The sequence below is a fragment of the Monodelphis domestica genome, chromosome 1, assembly GCF_027887165.1.
Source record: "Monodelphis domestica isolate mMonDom1 chromosome 1, mMonDom1.pri, whole genome shotgun sequence".
Classification (NCBI taxonomy): domain Eukaryota; kingdom Metazoa; phylum Chordata; class Mammalia; order Didelphimorphia; family Didelphidae; genus Monodelphis; species Monodelphis domestica.
In genome coordinates this window covers 473684665-473706743 of record NC_077227.1, presented here as the reverse complement: position 1 = coordinate 473706743, position 22079 = coordinate 473684665, and the positions used below count along the sequence as shown (strand labels likewise).

General features: G+C 34.2%; 1 protein-coding gene across 2 annotated transcripts in view; it reads right to left on the bottom strand.

The window, feature by feature from the left end:
• QSOX2 (quiescin sulfhydryl oxidase 2) overlaps positions 1-22079 on the bottom strand; it is a 70515-nt gene that overhangs the window by 5522 nt on the left and 42914 nt on the right. For both annotated transcript variants that reach the window (XM_007475324.3, XM_001373152.4), the window contains exons 6-11: positions 17266-17411; positions 16455-16598; positions 16062-16191; positions 11348-11470; positions 9092-9242; positions 3439-3627 (exon numbers count right to left, since the gene is read on the bottom strand). In XM_007475324.3, coding sequence (XP_007475386.1) covers positions 3439-3627; positions 9092-9242; positions 11348-11470; positions 16062-16191; positions 16455-16598; positions 17266-17411 — 883 coding nt within the window. The remainder of the gene's footprint in view (positions 1-3438; positions 3628-9091; positions 9243-11347; positions 11471-16061; positions 16192-16454; positions 16599-17265; positions 17412-22079) is intronic.

The following is a 22079-nucleotide window of genomic DNA, read 5'->3' as shown; positions in this document are numbered from 1 at the left end:
ATTTGCCAGTGGATTTATTTTAAGCCTAATTTTAATCAACTAGCAAATGATTTAGAAGTAGTTTAAATGCTAACTTTAAGAATATGCATTCTATTCTACTAGTATTACTTTTTGAACATTGCTGATTTAGTGGGCTCTCTGTATAAAAAAAAAGACTTTAATAAGATTTTAATGAGAACTATTCATAGTCTGAGGAGTCAGCTTTTATTTGGTCAGAGATATTAGCTGTGGGGGAGGAGACAGCATATCTACCAGAAGATCTATACTCTTATTTAGTTTTGGACAAACTTAAGGATGCATCTCTGATAAATGTATTCCAAGTTGTTTTGATATAAAGTAGTTTATCACTGTTGTGTGGGGGCATTTTAGACATGGCACCAGACAAAGAACCAAGCTTACATCTCTAAGAACAATATCTGGTTTGGTCAGAAATTAAAACCTCTCTTCTAGAAGTCTACACTGAAGATGTATTGTTCTGTGTCATAACATGAATATAGTTTGTCTTATTGTGCTATCCATCTTATATAAGGAAGGATACTGCAAAACCCCATTTTCAACAGAATGTATATTTTAACCCAGGTTTCTAATAGTTGGAATGAACTGCCTTGGATTACCAAAGACTTGTATTTGAGAGAAGGATTGATGGGGGAAAATGTGGCATCTAGGGTTTCAGAACAGACCCTTTCCTTCCATGGAGCCAAGTGGCCCATTTTAGGATCTGAAATTGCAAACCTAGTTTTTCATTAGCTTTGTATTTAACAAATTATCCTATCATTTCTAACTTTTGAACTAAATAACAAAGCCTCCATTCAAAAATCATTCTGCTCTGGATATATTTAACTTGTGTATACTTAAAGAATTACAGAATTTGGAAGGGACCTTAAAGATCACCTGGAATTCAACCTCAGAAGAAAGAAAAGCCCAAAGTGAAATGACTTACCTAAGTTTGCATAGTCAATTAGTGGCAGAGCTGGGGTAAACACCCAGGTCTTCTGACTCCCAGGCTAGGCCTTTTTCATCTGCCCCAAAACAACTGATCTAGAAGCTTTAAATCATAATATTTTTTTTTCATTCTGTTCTGTTTGTGCTTTCCAATTTACTGATGAAAATTTATTCCCTTGAAAGCTGTACCAGTAAAATAATAATTTTCATTACATAAAAGAATATGTGAGATTGAGAGCCAAGATGGCAAAGTAGCAGGGAGACTGTGAATCAGGGTAAGAAAGGGTCCTAGACCTAGACCAGGGCAACTTCTGACCTATGCCAGGGTCCCATGAGACAATAAGAAATATTAAAACAAAGTCAAGAAGACTGAAAAAAAATAGAAGAAAAAATAATGTATTTTGTAACAAAAACAACTGATTGGAAATAGATCAAGGAGAAAAAACTTAAGGATCACCGGACTATCTGAATGCTATGAACAAAACCTACATATCTTATTTCTTAAATATCTTATTTCAAGAAATATTGAAAGGAAATCTCTAGATCTCTTAGAACCAGAGAGCAAAGTGGAAATAAAAGGAACTTACCCGTTATTTTCTGGAAAACAACAACAACAAAAAACCCCATCCAAAATAAAAAAAAATTTAGGACTACAATAGCCCAAATCTAGAGCTTCCAGATCGGAGAAAAAAATTCTGCAAGTAGTTTGAAAGAAAAGATTCATATTGGGTAACCACTGTCAAGATCACATGTGACTAAGTAGTCATCACTTAAAAAAGGAGTGGAGAGTTTGGAATATTCCAGAAGACCAAGGATACAGGCGTAAGAGTTAATTAAGAATGACTTACCTAGGGGGCAGCTAGGTGGTTCAGTGGATTTAGAGCCAGGTCTAGAGACAGGAAGTCTGGGGTTCAGATCTGACCTCAGACACTTCCTAGCTTTGTGACCCTGAGCAAGTCACTTAACCCCCCATTGCCTAGCCCTTACCATTCTTCTGCCTTGGAGTCGATACACAATATTGATTCCAAGATAGAAGGTAAGGGTTTAAAAAAAAAAAGAAAAGGAATGATTTACCTAGCAAAACAAAATGTAATCCTATAGGGGGAAAATTGATCTTTAATGAAATAGCATACTCCCAATTATTCTTGATGAAAAGACTAGAACTATGAAAGGGGATGGAAGTGAACTGGCAGCCTATTACTTAATTCTGGGTCAAAATTCAGGGCATTCTGTGTTTACTCTCACTTAAATCCTCTACCCCAAGGAGTTGAAGACCCGAAACAGTGAGAAGAAAGAGGAACAAGTGCAGAAGAAAGCAATGGTAGCATGGCTCAAAGCCTAGAGGCAAAGTAGGAGTAGCAGTTCCAGATTCGGGCCCAGTCTGAAGCCCACAGAATAACCAAGGCAAGAACCCCTGATCAAAGAGGAGCTTGCAGTTCTATTACTTTGAACCAGCAAAGTTCCACTGCTTCCTGGCTGACAGATGCTGAAGCCAGCTGCAGTCTACTATTGCTCAGACCCAAACCCAGGTCAGTGGCTTGCAAAATTCAGATCAGAAGGAGCAGCAATTGGTTTTTGCTTTGGATTAGAACATGTGAATCAAAGGGGGTGCCAGTAAACTAGGGAATAGCTGAACAATGTATAGTATGTAAATGTGATGGAATACTATTGTACTATAAGAAATGAGGAAGGAGATGGCTTTTGAGAAACCTGGGAACGTATATGAAAGCAAATAACTTTAAAAGAATAAGGAATTAATTTCAGAGGACTAATGATGAAATGCTCCTTACCTCCAGATAGAGGTAAAGGATTCAGAGTACAGAATGAAATGTGTATTTTTTTGATCACAGCCAATGCAGAAATTTGTTTTGCTTGACTATATATGTTTGTAACAAGAGTTCTGTTTTTCCTTTATTCTCAATGGTGGAAGTTGGGAGTGGGGTTAGGAGGGGAGAGAGCAAAGGTGATTTCTGCTGACTGAGAAAAAACAAAATGTAATTAAAATGAAAAGAATGTGTCTTTTAGTACAGGGTATTGTGAAGCATGCTTCCAGGAAGCTCTTCTGTATGCGACTACTGTGATACTAGACCACAGACCAAAGACAATTAAAATTCTATCCAGAGGGGCAGCTGGGTAGCTCAGTGGATTGAGAGTCAGGCCTAGAGATAGAAGGTCCTAGGTTCAAATCTGGCCTCAGACACGTCCCAGCTGTGTGACCCTGGGCAAGTCACTTGACCCCCATTGCCTAGCCCTTATGACTCTTCTGCCGCGGAGCCAATAGACAGCATTGACTCCAAGATGGAAGGTAAGGGTTTAAAAAAAAAATTCTATCCAGTCACCAAGTTGGATGATACAGGGTTAATGAGAGACACTCATGTTCAACTTCTCACTCAAAAGAGATTCCTTCTGGCCACACTAGGTGCAAAAACCTGGTTAGTTGTAACCCTATTCTATATAGAGTCTATAGATTTTCACTCAATGTCATTTTTGTCATACCTGCTAGTCTGTTATTTACTATGTTGTGTGTCTTCCATAGCCAGAGGACCGCTTGGTCCAGGGTTTTCACTGAGTCCATGGATTCTTTAGCCATTTCTTCAAAATGCTGAGCACATTCTCTACATCCAAAAAATGTCTCAAGGTACTGTCTCATAATCTGCAAAACTACTTGGGGATTATCTTCAAAACCTGCAAGAACAACACCAGCTTGATTACCTGCACTATACATATGTCATTCAAAGTTGTCAGTTGGCTCATCTAGAAGGGGTAGTTATGTAGAAAAATACAAATGTTTTCAGTAAAACCGACACAATTGCTTAGCATTTCAAAGCCAGTCTATTTTATTTTGTACTATGTAGAAGTGATGTGTGACTGATATCTGTATATCAGTAAATAAATATGTGCTTTTAAAATCTATTACACAACCATTATTATAGAAACATGAAAACAGATCTTCCTTCAAGCTTCTTTATGCTTTTAGGATACTAGACTATTACATACACTACAAGTAAAGAAGGAACACATCTCTCTTAAAAGCCTGGTCTACTGGCTAGTGGCTTGGGAACTAGGGAGAAGTCATAGTATTTAAATGTCATTGTTTAACATGGTCATTTAAAATTATACTTTTCATTTTTCAATTATAATGATAGTTTAATTTGTTCATAATGGTTAAGTTTTAGGACTAGGTCAGTTATTTATTACTGGCCATTAAACACTTAACTTGGTATTTACATTTCATTCACCTCAAAACTTGTAAGATTTCCCTGGAGGCTACTATAACTATATTCAAGTGACTGTTAGGTGTTCCTGATTCAAGTTTTCCTTTTAAAATATAAAGTGAATAGGCTTTGAATATCTCACAAAACCCTCAAACACTACTTTAGTTTTATGGTCATTCATCTTTTGATTACTATCTATTATATGAGTGATTAAAAATTACTAATTTAAGTTTCTTTAGCTGCTATTATATTTGGGGGGGGGTGACCACTTGTGCTAATGATCATAAAACTGGTAAAAGGTTTGAAACTGTATATAAGGCTATACATCTTTGAATTAGAAAAGTCAACTTAAAGTCATGTAAACAAAAAGTTTATTTGCCAAAGGTAAACTAAAAGATGGGTATGGTGACTTTTTTGCACAATTATGCACAGAACCAGGTCTCCACATCATTTTCTGGGTATTACCAACTTTAAGCCATATGATGGTCCCCCTTTATATATCATCTTCCTCCATTAAAATGCCAGCTCTTTGAAGGCAAGCACTATCTTAATTGCTTGTATTTGTCTCTCCAGTACTTAGTAGAGTGCTAGGAATATAATAAGCACTTAATAAATGCCCTCTTCCATCTTTTTCTTCCTCTCTTGAATGCAATTAATAAAAAGAAATGCAGTCCAGCTCTAGGAAAGGAAACTTCAAAGTCAAAAGGAAGTAATTAACATTATGCTGGAGTCAAAAACATACAAAAAGCAAAAGAGAATCAATTCTCTATTGAACCCAGAAATCTCCACTCAGACATCCAGTATCAGAGATTGAACAAAAATGTACAAAGACCCATGAGATTAAAGTAGATTGTGTATTAAAAGAAATGCTACAAAATTATTTCAAAACAATCTTTCATAATCCAAAAGTCATGAATATGAAGCCAAATGAACTACACTAATGAATAACATTTTTAAAGGTTAATATGATATTTATTTAAAGGCAGTATAGAAGAATTCTTATAAATTACAAAAAATTTTATATTTCCAGAGGGATGACACTTTACACAACAGCAGAAAATAAAGTTCCTGGTTTAAAGATGCTTGTAAATAATGTTCATGGTTCTTATCTAATTTAATTTAAAATGGGTTGGAGGTGGGGGTAGGGAAAAATAAAGAGCATGTGGTTGACTCTTTGAGAAAATCTTTTAAATTTAATGATTGAAATAGTAACATTTGATGTCACAAAATTTTTCACTTGTGTTTATATTCTATTTTCATATCTTGATGTATACATGTATATATTTTAAAAAGCATTATAGAAAGAAAACATTTTTAAAAACATTCAATCATAAGCTTCCATTCTAATGTGAAATTGTCCCAACCAAGAAAAATGTCCTTGGTGTGTTTTTTTTTTCCTTCCATAAACACAAAATGGATCATTTTTTTCTTTTTCAGCTGAGAGCTGGATCTTCTGTTAACATCTGCCATGTATCACTGTGTAATCTCCTCTTTTTTCTCTCTCACAAACTAGTGCAAATTTAGGGTAACTCTAATCTTTAAAATGGACAAGAACCATAAAACCCTACCTGTGGTGGGGAGATTAGAGAATGAATGCATCATGCTTTTTAGTAGATGGGATTTAAACATGCAATAAGGAGAGGAAAAACCTTCCAAGACATAATCCGGCTGTCTCAGACTGACCCAATTCTTTGAGTATAAGATACACTCATCTCATATCTGCTCTAATTTTTTTTTACTAAGTTGACATATACTGAGGATCTTTAAAAATGTTACTTTTTAAACTTCTCTTTCTTTAATTTTAGAAGACTTGATCAATTTTTGTAGTGATATGACACCAAATGAAAATAAGATGCCAAATGGCTTTCATTTATAAAATATTTTTTTATGGTATAACTAAATGAAGGAAATAAGCCTTAATTTGGCTCAAACTATGTACCAGGTACTGTGCTAAGCACTTTACAAATATTATTTCATTTGATCTTTACAATAACCCTAAGAGGTAGGTGCTATTAATACTTTCCTTTTAAAGTGAAGAAAATGAGGCAGACAAATAAAGTGATTTGCCCAAATCACAAAGCTACTAAATGCCTGAAGCTGGATTTAAAATTCAAGTCTTCTTGACTCCAGGTCCAGTGTTCTATCCATTGTGCTACTTTGTTCAAGGGCTTCTTTAAGGAAAAAAAAGTAGCTAAGTAGCTTATACTGTCAATATAGTGTTACTACAAATATCTGGACTATTCTGCAGCCCTTGTTCTTGATTTTCCCTTATCTCTCTGTCTGTCTTTCCTTTCTTTGTCTGTCTGTCTGTCTCTCCCTCTCACACCCACACCCCCATCCCCCATCTACTCAGCTGAAAGTTATTTCTCATTGCTAATTTTATTTTGTTTTTGCATGAGAAATTTGTTTTACTAGTTGAATTTCTATTATGATAAGCATATTTCTAACCAGAACAAGCATCATCACATATGCTTCCTAGTAACTTTAGATAGAAAGAGTTCATGCAGAAAAGCCTTTTCACAAAGAGAATTTATTATATAAAAAACATGTTACTCTGATTAAAATTGGATTATACTCTAGCTATAGGAATACCCAAAGCTTCCTTGAAATGGGCCAGTTTAAATTTTTTTGTGGCATTTTGACTCAACCGCTTCTTTGCACTTATCACATTCATGTCTATATCCCAGTGATTTGTATACATCCTTTCCCATCAAGGATGTGATCAAAGGATCATAGTTGGAGATGATCTAGTTCAATCTCCTTATTTGAAAAATGAGGAAACAGAGAGAAACCCAGAGGGGGAAAATGATTAACTCAAGTTCACTCCAGTAAATAAATGGAAGAGGCTGATTTTGAACCTTTCTTCTGCTATCTCCCTTAGATTATAACTGCTTCAAAATGTAGCATCTAAATATTTTCTTTTTCTCAAGTGAAAGACTTCTTTCACATAAAAATTGGATTTCTGTGGTTTAGCTTTATGTTCCAGATAAGATTTAGTCAGACTTTCATAAACTGAAACTATTGTTATTCTTTGAATTTCTAGTACCACACCCCAAATTACTTTGTATAGATTTTGTATTTATTTATCTGTGTACTTGTTGCTTTATTCCAACAGAATGTAAAACTTCTTGAGGGCAGGGTCTACTTTTATTTAGTCTTTAAAGTCTCAGCATTTGGCTCAGACAGTCAATAAACATGTAATAATTGTCTACTCTGTGCCAGGCATTGTGCTAAGCTAAGCTAAGCACTGGGGATATAAAGAGAGATGAAATGTGGTCCCTATTCTCAAAGAACTCAGTCTAATAGGAGTGACAGCATGTAAACAACTATATATAAATAGGTATAGGATAAATTGGAGATAATCAAAAGAAGGACGGCACTAGAATTAAGGATTTGGAAAGGCTTCCTATAACAGGTAGGATGTTAGTTGGAACTTGAGTAGGGAGATGGAGTGCCTTGTGTAAGGAATAGCAAGGAGTTGAATGAATGGTATTTTCAATTTCTGTTTGGGAGGAGTATGAACTCCACAGGGTCTTACCTGGAAGACTCAACTCTTTTTTGCTTCTATACGATTCTTCTTGAATCAAGACTTATAAAGATCTTTTCTTCTAGATAAGGCAGAATGTTAAGTTTAATGGACCTGAAGCCTAGAGAACTATGTCCAGAAAAGAAACTGTTCCTTTGTCTGTCAGGGATTACTATAACCTGAGAAGCTAGCAGAGCAAAATCCCAAATTCATAAAATTCAGAACTTTCTTCAATGAACTGATCAACAGATAACCAATCAATAAATCAATCTACAATAATTATTAGTCACCTACTATTTGCCAGGCATCATGCAAAGTGCTGGGGATGCTAAGACAAAAGTGAATGTGTATGCCTTCAAAAATTGTATATTCTATTGGGAAAGGGCAACATGTACAAATAAAGGCATACCCAAAACAGATACAAAGAGTTGGGGCAGGAATGAGGAGGTGCTAGCAGGATCAGGAAAGACTTCTTGGAGATGGTAGTGCTGGAGTTGAGTCTTGAAGGACATTAGGAATTAAAGAAATGGAAGTGAGGAGGGAATACATTCCAGGCATTTGAAGTAGTGCAAAGGCACACAGATGGGAAAAGGAGTGCTATGTCTACAGAATAGTAAGTTAGCCACTTTGACTTGAATGTAGACTAGTTGAAGGGGAATAACATGTAATAAGGCTAAAAAAGTAGCTTTAAAGGAAGCTTTAAGAGTGTTTATACTTCATTCTAGATTTAATAATGGAACTACTGGAGTTTATTGACTAAGACAGTACTATCATACTTGAACTTTAGGAAAATCATTTTGTAGCTGTGTGGAGAATGCACTAGGTCAAGATTTGCATCAGGGAGATCAATTAGGAAATATGAAACAGTAAGTCACTTTACTTTCTTCAGCTATAAAATGGGAATAATAATGCCTCTCCACTTCAGGAGGCTATGTGAAGCTCAAATGAGATAATATATAAAAAATGTTTAGCAAATTTTAAAGGGTCACATAAATGCCAGCTGTTATATTATTATGTAAGTACTGGTTGGCTTTCTTAAAAATATCACTGTGACTTTGTATTTTTACCCATTTTTAGTGATCCTGAGGAATACAATGTTATTCAAAAAGAGGTAGAGACAAACCATTCCAAGTTTCTATCATTCTTCTTTTTAAATTACTTCTCCTAGACTTGTCAAGTTCATTCTGGCATTTGACAGAAGCAGAAATTCAATTAATTTCAGAACTTCAAGTTCTGAACTTTAATTTTCCCAGAAGAACTTAAGAAATTACTATTATCCATCATGATTAACCCAGGGACAAGAGAATTATGCCTATTTTCTGATGACCTGAGTCAAATGAATGTAGTACATGTTTTCTAAATAAATATGTTATGTTCCATAATCACTGAATTTGTAAATATCACATACCTGTGTTGGCCAGAGCTTTTGGACGAATGACAGCCTGAACGGTTAAAGTATGAAAAAGTTTCCAAAGAGAACAAGTATAACCCCTTAACTCTGGTCTGCTTCCTTGGCATCCAACCCACTTAACATGATTACTTAGAAATATTCCAGAAATCTGAAAGAGAATTTATAATGTTTGTTTCATTTTAAGATCAAACTGATACTAACCTGCATTTAGCTATATCACTGATGGTCTTCAAAATACACAAAAATTATTTGTTCTCTATCAATGGACCTTAAGATATATCACATTATCCCTATATATTTCAGTAGAGTATCAATATTATTTCAGAAGATGTTACTACTGTCTCAAAAAATTATAATTACTCTTAGTTTTCATGTAACATAGAAAAAAATAAAATAAAATAATTATAATAAAAGCCTCAGATTAGAGGTACTAAGTTATGTCAAGTGTTTTGAAAAGCAAACTGATAGATAAACATTATAACAGCTCAATAAGAAAATTAGAATTGAAAAGGCAATTATTAAAAAGTGAATTATTAAAGGTTCTTTCAATCAAGAATAATGATTACTGATAATAAATTATTTTAAGTTATGTTTGGATATTTTAGCAGCAATTTAAAGTTTAGTTTAATTATTTACTTATCATTAATTCTTATTTCTTATAATACATATAAAATATGTATTATATGTTTATATGTATAATACATCATGATATACTGCATCATAGTTTTGTCAAAAATTTTTAATTAGTGTAATGGGACACATTATTCAGAACTTAAAACTTGTTAAGATAGGGGACAGCTGGGTGGCTCAGTGAATTGAGAGCCAGGCCCAGAGATGGGAGGTCCTGGGTTCAAATTTGACCTCAGACACTTCCCAGCTGTGTGACCCTGGGCAAGTCATTTAACCCCCATTGCCTAGCCCTTACCGTTCTGTCTTGGAGTCAATATTGACTCCAAGATGGAAGGTAAGGGTTTAATTAAAAAAAACAAAACAACTTGTAAGATACTTTGAAGGCACATTAAAGTAGAAAATAGATTGTCATTTTTAATTCTAAATTCTGATTAATGAAACTGAGAAAATTTATGGGGTAAAATACCTTCTTAATAAGAGTCAACTGGAAGAAAATGTTAATTAGAAAACTCATATCAAGTAGATATTTTGACAAATATGATATTTTATTTAATTCAAGTTATTAAAATATTTGGTTGGCAATAAAAAATAATTTACCTAGAAGAGTTAAAATAAATGATGAAAAATTCTTTATGGATACTAACTGAGGAAACTCATAACCCTTAATGAATATGCAGTACTAAATGCAATGTTTCTGGTTCATCTGAAATTATGATAGTTACTTAAATCATATTCTGCATTAGTGGGGCAGCTTCCAAAAAGTTTGTTGTTGTTGCTTTTAAATGGATCTAGCATTGTGGTCAAATAAAGATTTTCAAATTTACTTATTTAGCAAATGAAATTAATTTTCAACTTACATGAAGATATGAAATTGAGATATATCTACAAAAAGATATTTGCTGATTTTCAGGTATACCTACAAAAAGATATTTGCCAATTTTCAGAAGACCTCAGGTTGAAACTCTACTCTGCTACTTGACTAAATGTTTGATAAGAAAATCGTTTTTCCTCTTAAGTCTGAATTTTCTTACCTGTAAAATGAGGGGGTTAGCCTATATGGTCTCTAAGGACCTTTAAGCTTGTTGAATCTTATGACAAAAAGGTTTCTATTACCTCTGAGCTTCACTGAACTGTCCTAATATTGATGATGATGTTAAGATATTGACAATAGCAAAACAGCTTATTGGGGTGAGGGTGGGGGATACAAAATCATCCTGAAAATATGAACAACAAAAACTGTGGACCTTATCTCCCAAGGACAAAGGAATAAATGGTTCATCTGGTTGGAGATAGGGGTAGAGGTGAGGGATGATATATACTTAAACTCTTTACCATGAGAATATTTGGGACACTGAAATAAGGACTTTCTAAATCATCCATTAAGGCCAAAGCATACTATACTCAAAACATTTTTCTTCCTTCTAACTTGTAGAATCTAAGCCATGTTTTAATGAATTCTTACCAGACCCCTGTGGGTTAGGTTGGAGAGTTGTCCAACTTAACACATAGGTTAGACCAGATGCCAGACCAGAACTAAGGATAAGAGTCAGAAGGCAGTATGCAATCTCCCTGACTATAAAAATGCATCTCCTTTTAAGTTTAAAAAACAAAGTTAGAAGTTACCCTCATTTTGTTATTGACCAGGTCCAAGATTGCATTGTAAGGGATTTTGTCCAGAGGAAGGCTGACCAACCACTCCTGTAAAGTTTCCAATAATTTTACCACAGGTGGGCGACCAGGAAATAGCTGAAAAAGATGAATACCCATAACCACATAATTAATGCAGAAAAAATTCCAGTGTCATATTCTTGCAAAGGTAAGTTTTGATTCGTTTTTTACAACTGATTCTAATTGTCTGGGTCTCTGGACACTGCATCTCTCAACAAATGAAATGAAGTGTAAACCTTGCTAAGCAAGGGAATAGCTTTAGATTATTCCTACATAACAGTCTCTCCAAGTCAATGGTTTTATTGACAGAGAAGGAAAGGGAAATCTAAAATATGATGGTGTGGACCTATCTAGAACCTTTCCCCAGATTAAATTCACTGAGAAGTTGAGGCTACACCAATTCCCTTCCAGTTTCCGATGAATCCAAGAATCATCCTTCCCTTTATATTCTAAACAGCTGCCCAGTTCCATTAAAATAGCTGTCTCATTTTCACTCTGAGATAGCTACTTTACAATGACAGATGAAATGATCCCTGAATATGGTTTATTTATCAAGTTGTCAAGTGCTTTGCAGGCCTATCTGAAATAACAACCCACTTATTTATGTGATGTTCTTTGTGATAAAACAGCTGCTAATTCCTTTTCCACTTAGGTAGGGCCTCTGGTGCTTTTTTGCTCTTGGCTTCTTTGCTATCACTCTATTTAAAATGTGGATCAGCAGGTATGGATAGCATATATATGTTCTCTATTTGGTATCTATTTCATGTTGCTCTAAGCATCAGTCACCTAACTTACAGACATTAAACTAACATTTTTATACGTAAAAACTGTAATGTTCTCCTTATTAAGAATCTATATCAAATGAAAGTCTTAGTACATGTGTAAAATAAAGGTAATTACAAGGACTATTGAAAAGAAAATTATATTTCAAAACAAAAAACTAAATCATCAATCTCATATTTAATAACACTGAATTTTTTAGATCAGGATGCAGAAAGTTGTGTATTATCTATTTCCTAGCAATTAAAAATTTATATTCTAGTGAGACATTTTCCAAAGTAAATGACAATTTTTACTGTGAACTACAGAGCCATCCAGATCACATATGCGAGACCAACAGAAAAACACTGATTTAAAATTAAAGGGAAAAAGTAAGAAAATACCAAGAGAGAAAAAAGCATATCTAATGAGACAAGAAGAGCCATGGTTTGCTAATAGCTATGCAATGAAATTGAATCATCTGGCCAGGATCCATCAGAAAGGACCAAGGCTATTTGAGGGATAATATGATGAACAGATTAGTGCTATACTTCCTTAAAGGAAATGAGGGCAGCTAGAGATTTTTTTTTACTACTACTGAGTGGCACTATGAGGAAAAACCTGATTAAGACTGATTTTCATGTACTAGATACTTGAAATATATTGCATTAACCTCATTATTGTTTGAAACACAATCCATTTATTTTGTTTTTTAAATTCTTAACCATAAAAATTCTGATTTCCCAAAATGCCTTAATAATGAAGTCTATTATGCATATATTTTTCTGATATGTGTGTGATAAATATTCACAGAATCATAAAATTATAAGAGACTGCCGATAGCTAGTCCAATCTCTCATATCATGAAGGAATCCCCTTTAAAACATTTCTGACAATGATAGGAAATAAACTATTTCCTCAGGCAGACCAGTCTTCTGGGTAGTTCTGTAAGTTGTTATAAAGTTCTTTATAATAAAGAATAGCTAAGATCCATATCTGTATACCTTTCACCCGATTGGTCATATTTATGCCCTCTGGAATTACAATGAGTAAACCTATTACTTGGATAATGGTTGAGGAGGATAATGGTTGAATCCTTTGAATGGTCTCTTTTAACTCTGGTATCCTTTGGTTTTACTACTTCTCAAAGGTTTTACTACCCTTCAAATATCAGAAGACAACTATCATGTTCTCCTATCATCTCTTTTCATTCCTAACTTCAACATTTCCTCATAAAAGAAGATCTCTATGCCCCCTTTTCCCCTAGTCACTCATCTCCTGATATGTTCCACTTTTTCAATGAAATTCAAATATGGCACCCAAAACAAAGTAAAATACTCCAGATGGTTTTTGAACAGTCAATAATGGAACTATTCCCTCATCACATTGACATTAGTCATTGTTAAGCAAGGTCTTTTTACCCTAACATTTGTTTGATTTTTTGAACTAACAGACTTCACACTTATACTGCTAATTTTAATCTCTTTAGTTTTGGCCCAATCTTCAGGATTGTCAAGATCTTTTTGCATCTTAGTGCTGTCATCACCCAAAGTATAAACTATGCCTCTTTACCTATCGTGTTGCTGTTAGTTTTGCCTAGATAAGCTTCTTTCAATTACATTTTTATTAATCTTTCAGACAATTAATAAATGTCTAAGGAATTTAGAACAAAAAACTATTTAAAAATCATATCATTGGTGATTAAGGAGGAGGAAAAGGAAGGTATATTGTTTTCCAGTTTTAAATTTGAGATAAAATAGAATGACAGAGGCATAGGAGAATGAGTCTATTTAAAGGTTAACAGGGGGCATCTAGATGGCTCAGGGTATAGAGCACCAGGTCAGATGTTGGGATGATCTGGGTTCAAATCTGACCTCAGACATTTCCTAGTTGTATGACCCTAGCCAAGTCATTTAACCTCATTTGCCTAGCCTTCTGTCTCAAGAGTTATTACTAAAAGAGGGTATTTTTTTAAGTTAAGAGAGATGGAATGTTAAAAAAAATAAACCTCTTTTTGAGTTAAATTGTATTCTGAAGAGACACTAACACTAAATCTAGTAAAAACATGAAGTCTCAAAACTAAATTCTATTATCAGGAAATAAGCTCCTTTTAAATAGGGTTTCAGAAATCATCTACCAACCATGTTTTATATACTGAAAATCAAGGTCCTAAAAGACAGTCTAGGGTTTCATGGATTTGGGATGTCCTCCATGTCTTCTCAGTTTATAGTAATCAATCATAGCCAAGAATAATTTCTTACTTGGGAACTGTAATTTGGATCTCTAGGATCCAAACTCATAAACCATAACAATTTATCTCATAGAGAAGTACTCCTTTTAGAGGATGAAATTCTTTATAAGACTTGCTTCAAGAATTGTGCAGAAAAGAGCAGCTTGGTAGCTCAATGGAGAGAGAGCCAAGCCTGGACATAGGAAGTCCTGGTTTCAAATCTGACCTCAAACACTTCATAGCTGTGTGGACCTCAGGCAAGTTATCTCCCCCAATTGCCTGGCCCTTACTGCTCTTCTGTCTTGGAACTGATACTTAGTATCTATTCTAAGACAAAGGGTAAAGGTTAAAAGAAAAAAATTATGCAGAAGCATGTTAGGGCTCTACTAAACCATCTGAAAATGTCATAACTTTTGGTGATTGAAGATCACCAAGGAATGAATTCTTATGCACTATGAGAGGGGAAGAAAATGAAAGCAAAGTTTATATAAAATATCAAATCGTAGGATACCAACTTTTGGACTAGTTCCTATACATGTCAGATAACATAATAGAAGATTTAAGGAAAGGTTTTGGAGTTTTAAAAAATTAGTTAATTCAGAAACTGAATAAATAGGTTTTATAAACATGATAAAGCAGAGAATTAGTAACAGAAATGGGGAGAAAAATTCAACTTCTCAGCTTGGCTCAAAAGCACCAGCAGCTTCCCATTTCTAGCTTGGTTTTTGAGCAATAAAATATCTAAAGCTAAAATAGTCACGGTAAAATGGAAATAGTTTGTAGTAGTTGGGAGGTTATTGTAGTTGTAGTAGTTTGGAGGTAAGAGGAAATAGGTTGGAAGTGCAGTCTTGACACTAGTTGGTGGTATGACCTTGAACGAGTTATGGCTTCTGTGGGTTTGTTTTATCATTTGTAAAAATTGAAATAATACCTGAAATACCTACTTCTCTTGACTGTTATGAGGAAAATACTGCATAAATCTTAAAGTACTATAAAATGTGAATTATTCCATCATCATTATTATTATTATATATATGATTAGTTCTTCTTGCTTACTGACCCTGAGAAGTAGTTGAAAAATGGCTCTTGAAACATTAAAATCAGCAATAAATTTTTCCTCTAAAGAAAGTGCTTGAATAATTTTATTCTCTTTCTAGTGAGGCCTTATTTAAGAAATAAAAAGAATGACACAGCAGGCAAAAACGAATATTTTTTTTATATAGCTGTCCTGTACTGGTTCATTAAATATCACAGTTCTTAATAAAATGATGCCTTTTAAGTATCTGTGATACCCAACCAAAGAGCCACCCCAAGCTACTTGTGCCTCAGGACTTCTCTAGAGAAATAGAGTCTTGAAACATTTGGGTTTTATACTGGAAATGATAGATCACTTGAAATCTAATCAAATACATGCAGGTTTGTTGGCTTGCTAAGACACAAAATACACAAATACACATTCATACATTTTATGCCAGACAATCTAAGAGTGGTTTTAAGGAAAGGTTTTGATAGAAATTATTTCCAAAAGAAAATGTAAGTTTGGACTATTAAGAGAAACAAAAATAAATCATTCAAGGTTTGAAATACTACAATCATCAAAAGTGCTGACTATTTCCTTCAACACAGATTAAATTTCCCATACAAATTTATATAATCAAAGACTGCAAATGTATACTATACCTTTGCAATGACTGTAATAAAATTCCTGAAGGTCTTCAGCTCAGCTCCCTCCAGTGTCTTATGAGCAGCAAGCTCCACTCGAAGGAGATAATGCAAGCCTGACTCAAGATCAGCCATGTAAAGTTTTGACCTAAGATATATATATATAATAAATTCTGCTTAAAAAGCTGCATGGATTTTAAGAGGAATTCTTTACCCTCACTCCTCCCAGTGGAAATATAGATGGAAAAATACTTTCAAAGAGAGTTATTCTGTTAAGTGTGGCTCAGAGGTTGAACTATTAAACGAAAAATTTCCCCAAATATTATCATTTTATAGTGTTTTTCCTGTTCTCATCAAATTTAATTTTCTAGATGGTCAACTATTCAAATAAAGTCTAAAATAAATACTTACTCATCAAATTCTCTCCAGACTGTGATCTCAGAATTGTCATCTTTGTTTGGTTTGACTGTAAATGGAAACGGCGAAAGCATTTTTTTTCTCACGCCAGGTAATGACTTTAAATAGGAAGAGAAGAAAGAACGAAGAGGCTTTAAACTGTAAGAAAGGAGAGAGCATAGGTAAGAAATCATAGATAAATGATTTTATGGGATACCAGGGTATCTGAATTTAAGAATGTTTCTAACATCCATAACAAGTTAATTTATATTAAAACTCTAAGAAACCCTTCTCATTTAATTTAGGAACTTGTTGGTTAGATACCACTAGAGGAGCAGCCTAGTGCAATGACCTGAGTTCTAGACTTGGGGAGACCTGGATTAGATCCCCAAGTTCAGAAAGTTAACTATGTTATCTGGGCCAAGTCACTGAACCCCTCAAAGTATCAGTTTTCTCATCTGCAAAATGGAGGTAATAAAATATGTAATAACTTCCTCAGAAAGTCATCATAAAGAAAATTAAAATAATGAAAAGAAAATAATTTACAAACTTCAAAGGTCTATATGAATGCCAGTGATTACAAATCATCCTAACTTACAGTGTGCAAATTGGCTAAAAAAACTCAATAATGGTTGAATAAAACATTTAACAAATCAGACTTTTAATTAATAAGTTAATTTCAAATATAGCACAAGACAGTGCTTAGGACATAACAGGCATTTGATAGATGCTTGATGAAGGACTAATTTATCTTGTTTCTAATAACTATATATATTTATTAGAATCTGTGGATCCCTAACCAAATCCTGCATATAAAATTACTTACATGTTAATTAATCCATGAGATCCATTTGGATAAATAAGGTAACATGAAGGGACTGAAGTAACCCCAAGTTTCTTGAGAAATGCTTTATCAGAATTCAGTGCTCTTTTTACCACAATGTTTTTGTATTGAATCAAGTCTAACATCACCTAGATGATGAGAAAATAGAATGTAAAAGGTGTTATTCATGGCAAAGTTTTTCTAAGGGAAAAAACAGCATAATAAAATAAATTTAATATCTACATAATAATAATAATTTTGTAATAATAAGACATCTTGATCAATTTATGGTGAAAAAACATTTCTCATTAATTGAGCTTTAACACACATATAAAATAATGCCTATGAAATTAAAATAACCCATGATTTAGAGACACCTTGCATTTATCACTTCTATAACGTAGTTAAAAATTTTCCAACTTTGTTTTTGTGTAACTTAAGACAATGTGAACAAAAACTTTACTTAGATACAAAAAATGCAATATATCATTTTATTAGACTTATTAACAAAAAGCCAAAGTTAGCAGTCAAAAATTTTTGTTAATTTGTTTTTTAAATTAGTCCACCCTCTAAAACTATAGTTTTTCCTAAAAAATATTCCAACCAGTGAAAGGTAGTTTTCAACCTTGGTTAATCATTAGCTGGTCATGTAAGTAAGCTCATGTGGACTGTATAGAAGCCTGGGGTTCTCTTCTAAACACAGATATTATTTGTGTTTTATCTATTTTATAGGTTGCAACTTTTATCAGCAGAGGAAATGCAAAATGAATTAAAGGTTTTCATACATAGCCAGTGTATCGACAATTGTTCTAACTATACATTTTTTATTAGTAAGGGATAGCAATGGGGAGGGGGGAGAGAGGGTAGTACTAGTGATACAAAAAGAAAAAAAAGAACATCAATAAAACATTTAAAAATTCACAAAAGAAAGCAAAAAAGTTCAAAAGGGGACATCAGTAAACAGGAAAGTGACATTACTATCCTATTAAATGCAACATTCTTTAAAAAAAAACTATATATAATAGGGAGACGGGGTAGGGCTAGTTAATTATAGGGTAGCTATCAGACAAGGACTTTGCCTTCTTATGAGAAGTCACTTTATACTTCTTCAAAGCCTTGGATTTATCAGGGAAAAGGACAAAATCCTTTTAGAAAACAGGTTAGGGCATTGTCTCTGCTGGTTGCATTGTCCTCCCCACTGGGAAATACCAACACACCATAGCACAAGGTGCAAAAGTGGTGGTATCCAGCTTAGAGACAGCCAGGCAAAGTTTTGATATCTATTTGTAGATCTTAATTGATTTGTTTAAGACTTCTAATGTAAGGTGTGTAGAACATGATCCCAATTATCCCTAGGAAAAGGGAAAGGTTTAGCATGGTTTCCCAAAATTCAGAGATAATAGAGATAAATTTAGTCTAAGAGTAGAATTCTTTTCTAATATAATTCACAAATACAACTGCTGCCTATTTACTTCACAATAAATTTTCAAGTGAAGAAATGATTTTAAAAAAGATATTGATATGGAAAATGTATAATATTTTAGTCAGGACAATACAATTATTTTTTAAAAATTTAGTCATTAAATAATTCTCCTTTCCACGAGAAAAAAAGGCAAACTTTTCCTTCATTAACCTTTTAAACAAATTTAAAAAAAAGTGGGGAGGGGAGGGGGGGTCACTTCCAGATAAGGTCTATCCTAATAACTAAACTATAACATGCTACCTTTTATGTTAAAAGCTATCTTATAATTCTGCTCTAAATACAAAAGGAATTGAGAATGATCTTAGCAAAGATTTTGGCTACCAAATATATAACATATGATTTCCATTTCCTATGATAATAAAGAAGATCACAGACTATGCATAACTGCTCACCATCCTATGACTCTTGTCTGTCTTTTCAGACAGATTGGCCACAGTGGTTTCCCCTAATATACCAACATTGAGGAGATCACAAATCTATTGGACCACAGGGATAAATTAAGTCCAGGAATAGATAAAATCACATTTAAAATAAATAGTTTTAGGGGGCAGCTGGATGGCTCAGTGGATTGAGAGCCAGGCCTAGAGATGGGAGGTCCTAGGTTCAAATCTAGCCTCAGACACTTCCCAGCTGGGTGACCCTGGGCAAGTCACTTGACCCCCATTGCCTAGCCCTTACCACTCTTCTGCCTTGGAGCCAATACACAGTACTGATTCTAAGACGGAAGGTACAGGTTTAAAAAAATATATAGTTTTAGCTTTCTCTCCAACCAGGCCTCTCTTCAAAGTGCTGAGAAGTTAAATTGATTTGCCCAGTCTTTAGGGCCCTTGTTTCTTCTCCTGGCCATTATATGGGGGGGGGGGGGAATGAAGAAAGGTAATTCACAAACTGTAACACCTGCCCTGCCCTTAAGAATAAGATTCTCAGAGAACATTAGTCGTTCATCTTTACAATCGTATTAAAGTTTAATTTGGACTATGACAAAATGGTAAAATTCCACAGCCTCAAAATGAGCTCAAAGTATAACAATATATCATAAAAATTGATTTTTTTTCATTATAGAAAGTGGTTTAAAAATGCTTTGGACATAAACAAGTTTTCTTAAATAGCCATAATGACAATGAGCTTAAAATAAAGAAACAACTCTAGGAAAACATTCAAATAGTCAGAAAAGTCTCAAATTACCTTTGAACTTTAGATATGAAGTTTCTAGTCTTATGTTAAAAAACATTCTGACTGGTTGAGAGCCTCAATTCAATTCAACAAAGTCCAAATGTCTCCTAATTGCTAGGTACTATTCTGTGAGATGGCAACACAAAGGAAAAGTCCCTGCCCTTACAAAGCTGACATTTTATAGAGGAGATAGATGGGCATATAAGTACAAGATAATCTGAGGAGAGAGAAAGAACTAATAACTGAAGGTATCCGTGAAGACTTCATGAAAGAGCTGGTTCCTGAACTGAGCTTTAAATGAAGATAAGGATTCTGAGGAGGAAAGAAAGAATGAATACAAGCCAGGGGAACTTAAGGTCACCATCATATGTTGGTGTATAGCAATCCCAAATTACCCTGTATTTATTTTTACATATGTCTATACATGTATGTATACACACACTATCTCTCCTTATCAAATAATACCTGTTCTTCGAGGGCAGGGACCATTTCACTTTCATCTTTGTATCCCCAAAACAGAGTATAGTGCCTGGCACATAGTGGGCTATTAATAAGTGCTTATTGGGAAAGACTTAGCTACTTTCATATAGTGATCTGGGACAATTTCTGAAGGACTTATAGCAAAGAATGCTATCCACCTCCAGAGAAAGAACTGTTGGAGTCAGATGCAGATCAAAGGATACTATCTTTCACATTGGTTTATTTATGGTTTTACTTTGGGGTTTGGGTTTTATATGAATATTCTCTTACAACAACGACCAATATGGAAGTGTGTTTCACATCATGAAACATGTATAATCCAGATCAAATTGCTTACCATCTCTAAGAGAGGGGAGGGAAAGGAGGGAGTGAGACAATTTGGATCTTATAATTTCAGGAAAAATGTTGAAAATTGTTATTACACATAATTGGGAAAATAAAATATTTGACTAAAAAATTCTTATTGGTTTTAAATAATCAAAGCTATCTATAATCATATGGAGAAAATGCTTCAAATTACTTTTTGTTAGAGAAATGTAAATTAAAACAACTCTGAGCACCTATCAGATTGGCTAATATGACTGAAAAGGAAAATGATAAAATGTTGGAAGGGATATGGGAAAATTGGGACACTAATGCACTGTTGGTGTTGTTGCTGGGAGCCATCAGGCTCTGTGTGACTTCTCTCATCAACATCCTCTACTAATGGATTTGGTCTCTCCCTAGTCCTAGAAGGAATAATATAAGAGCAAAATACTTGCACACTATTTACCCATAAAATTACCAAAAGATTAGACTCACAAATCCAAACCCTATCATGGGTTAACTTTTGCTTAGGTATATAATTCCTTACAAAAGCCATGCCCAGAAATCCTCTACTCCTATGCACAAAAACAAATTCTCCTAAGTCAGTACATAAATCATTCCTAAGGAGAGGCCTGTACAATATGCCTTAGTACATCATGCCTCAGTGACTTGATTTACTGACCAAAACCCATCTTGGAAAACTCCCTAACTAAACTCTAATAAATGATAAGTCTAATATTAAATCTGAATTGTGCTTCTAGCACTTCTTTGATCCCTCAACTTGACTACTATGATTGCTGATTGTCTTTTTATTACAGGTAATAAGTGATTTTCCTTGATTGTCTGTAAACTCAAGCTCCTCACAGGTTAATGAGAAAATTAAGCCATCTATGACAAAATCATTTATCTTGTGCAAAACCTTTGTGTATCTTGTCAGAATCAATAGTTACAATATAAGTGTATGGAATGATCACAGAATGTTAATCAAACGATTTGTCAAAAGTTAATATGTCACTTACACAATTATCTGCATTTGAACATGTATGTTGAATAATGTAGCTGTGTGCCAAGAAAATGGGTATAAAAATAAAAACCAAACCTGGGTCAACTTAAGCAGCCATTCCATGCAGAGCCTGGCCCTCGGCTGGCACACACAAACAGCTGTCTTCTATCGTTCATTTCTGCCTACGAGGCAGAATTTCCACCTGACGAGGACCCCTGGAGCCGTGAGCAGGGCTGGACCCAAGTTCTTGGCATGTTGTGAACTGATCCAACCATTCTGGGGAACAATTTGAAACTATACCCTAAGGCAGCGTTGACAAACCTAGAGATGCCCAAACTACACCTTCAAGTCAATTGTGAGCCTCCCGCATTA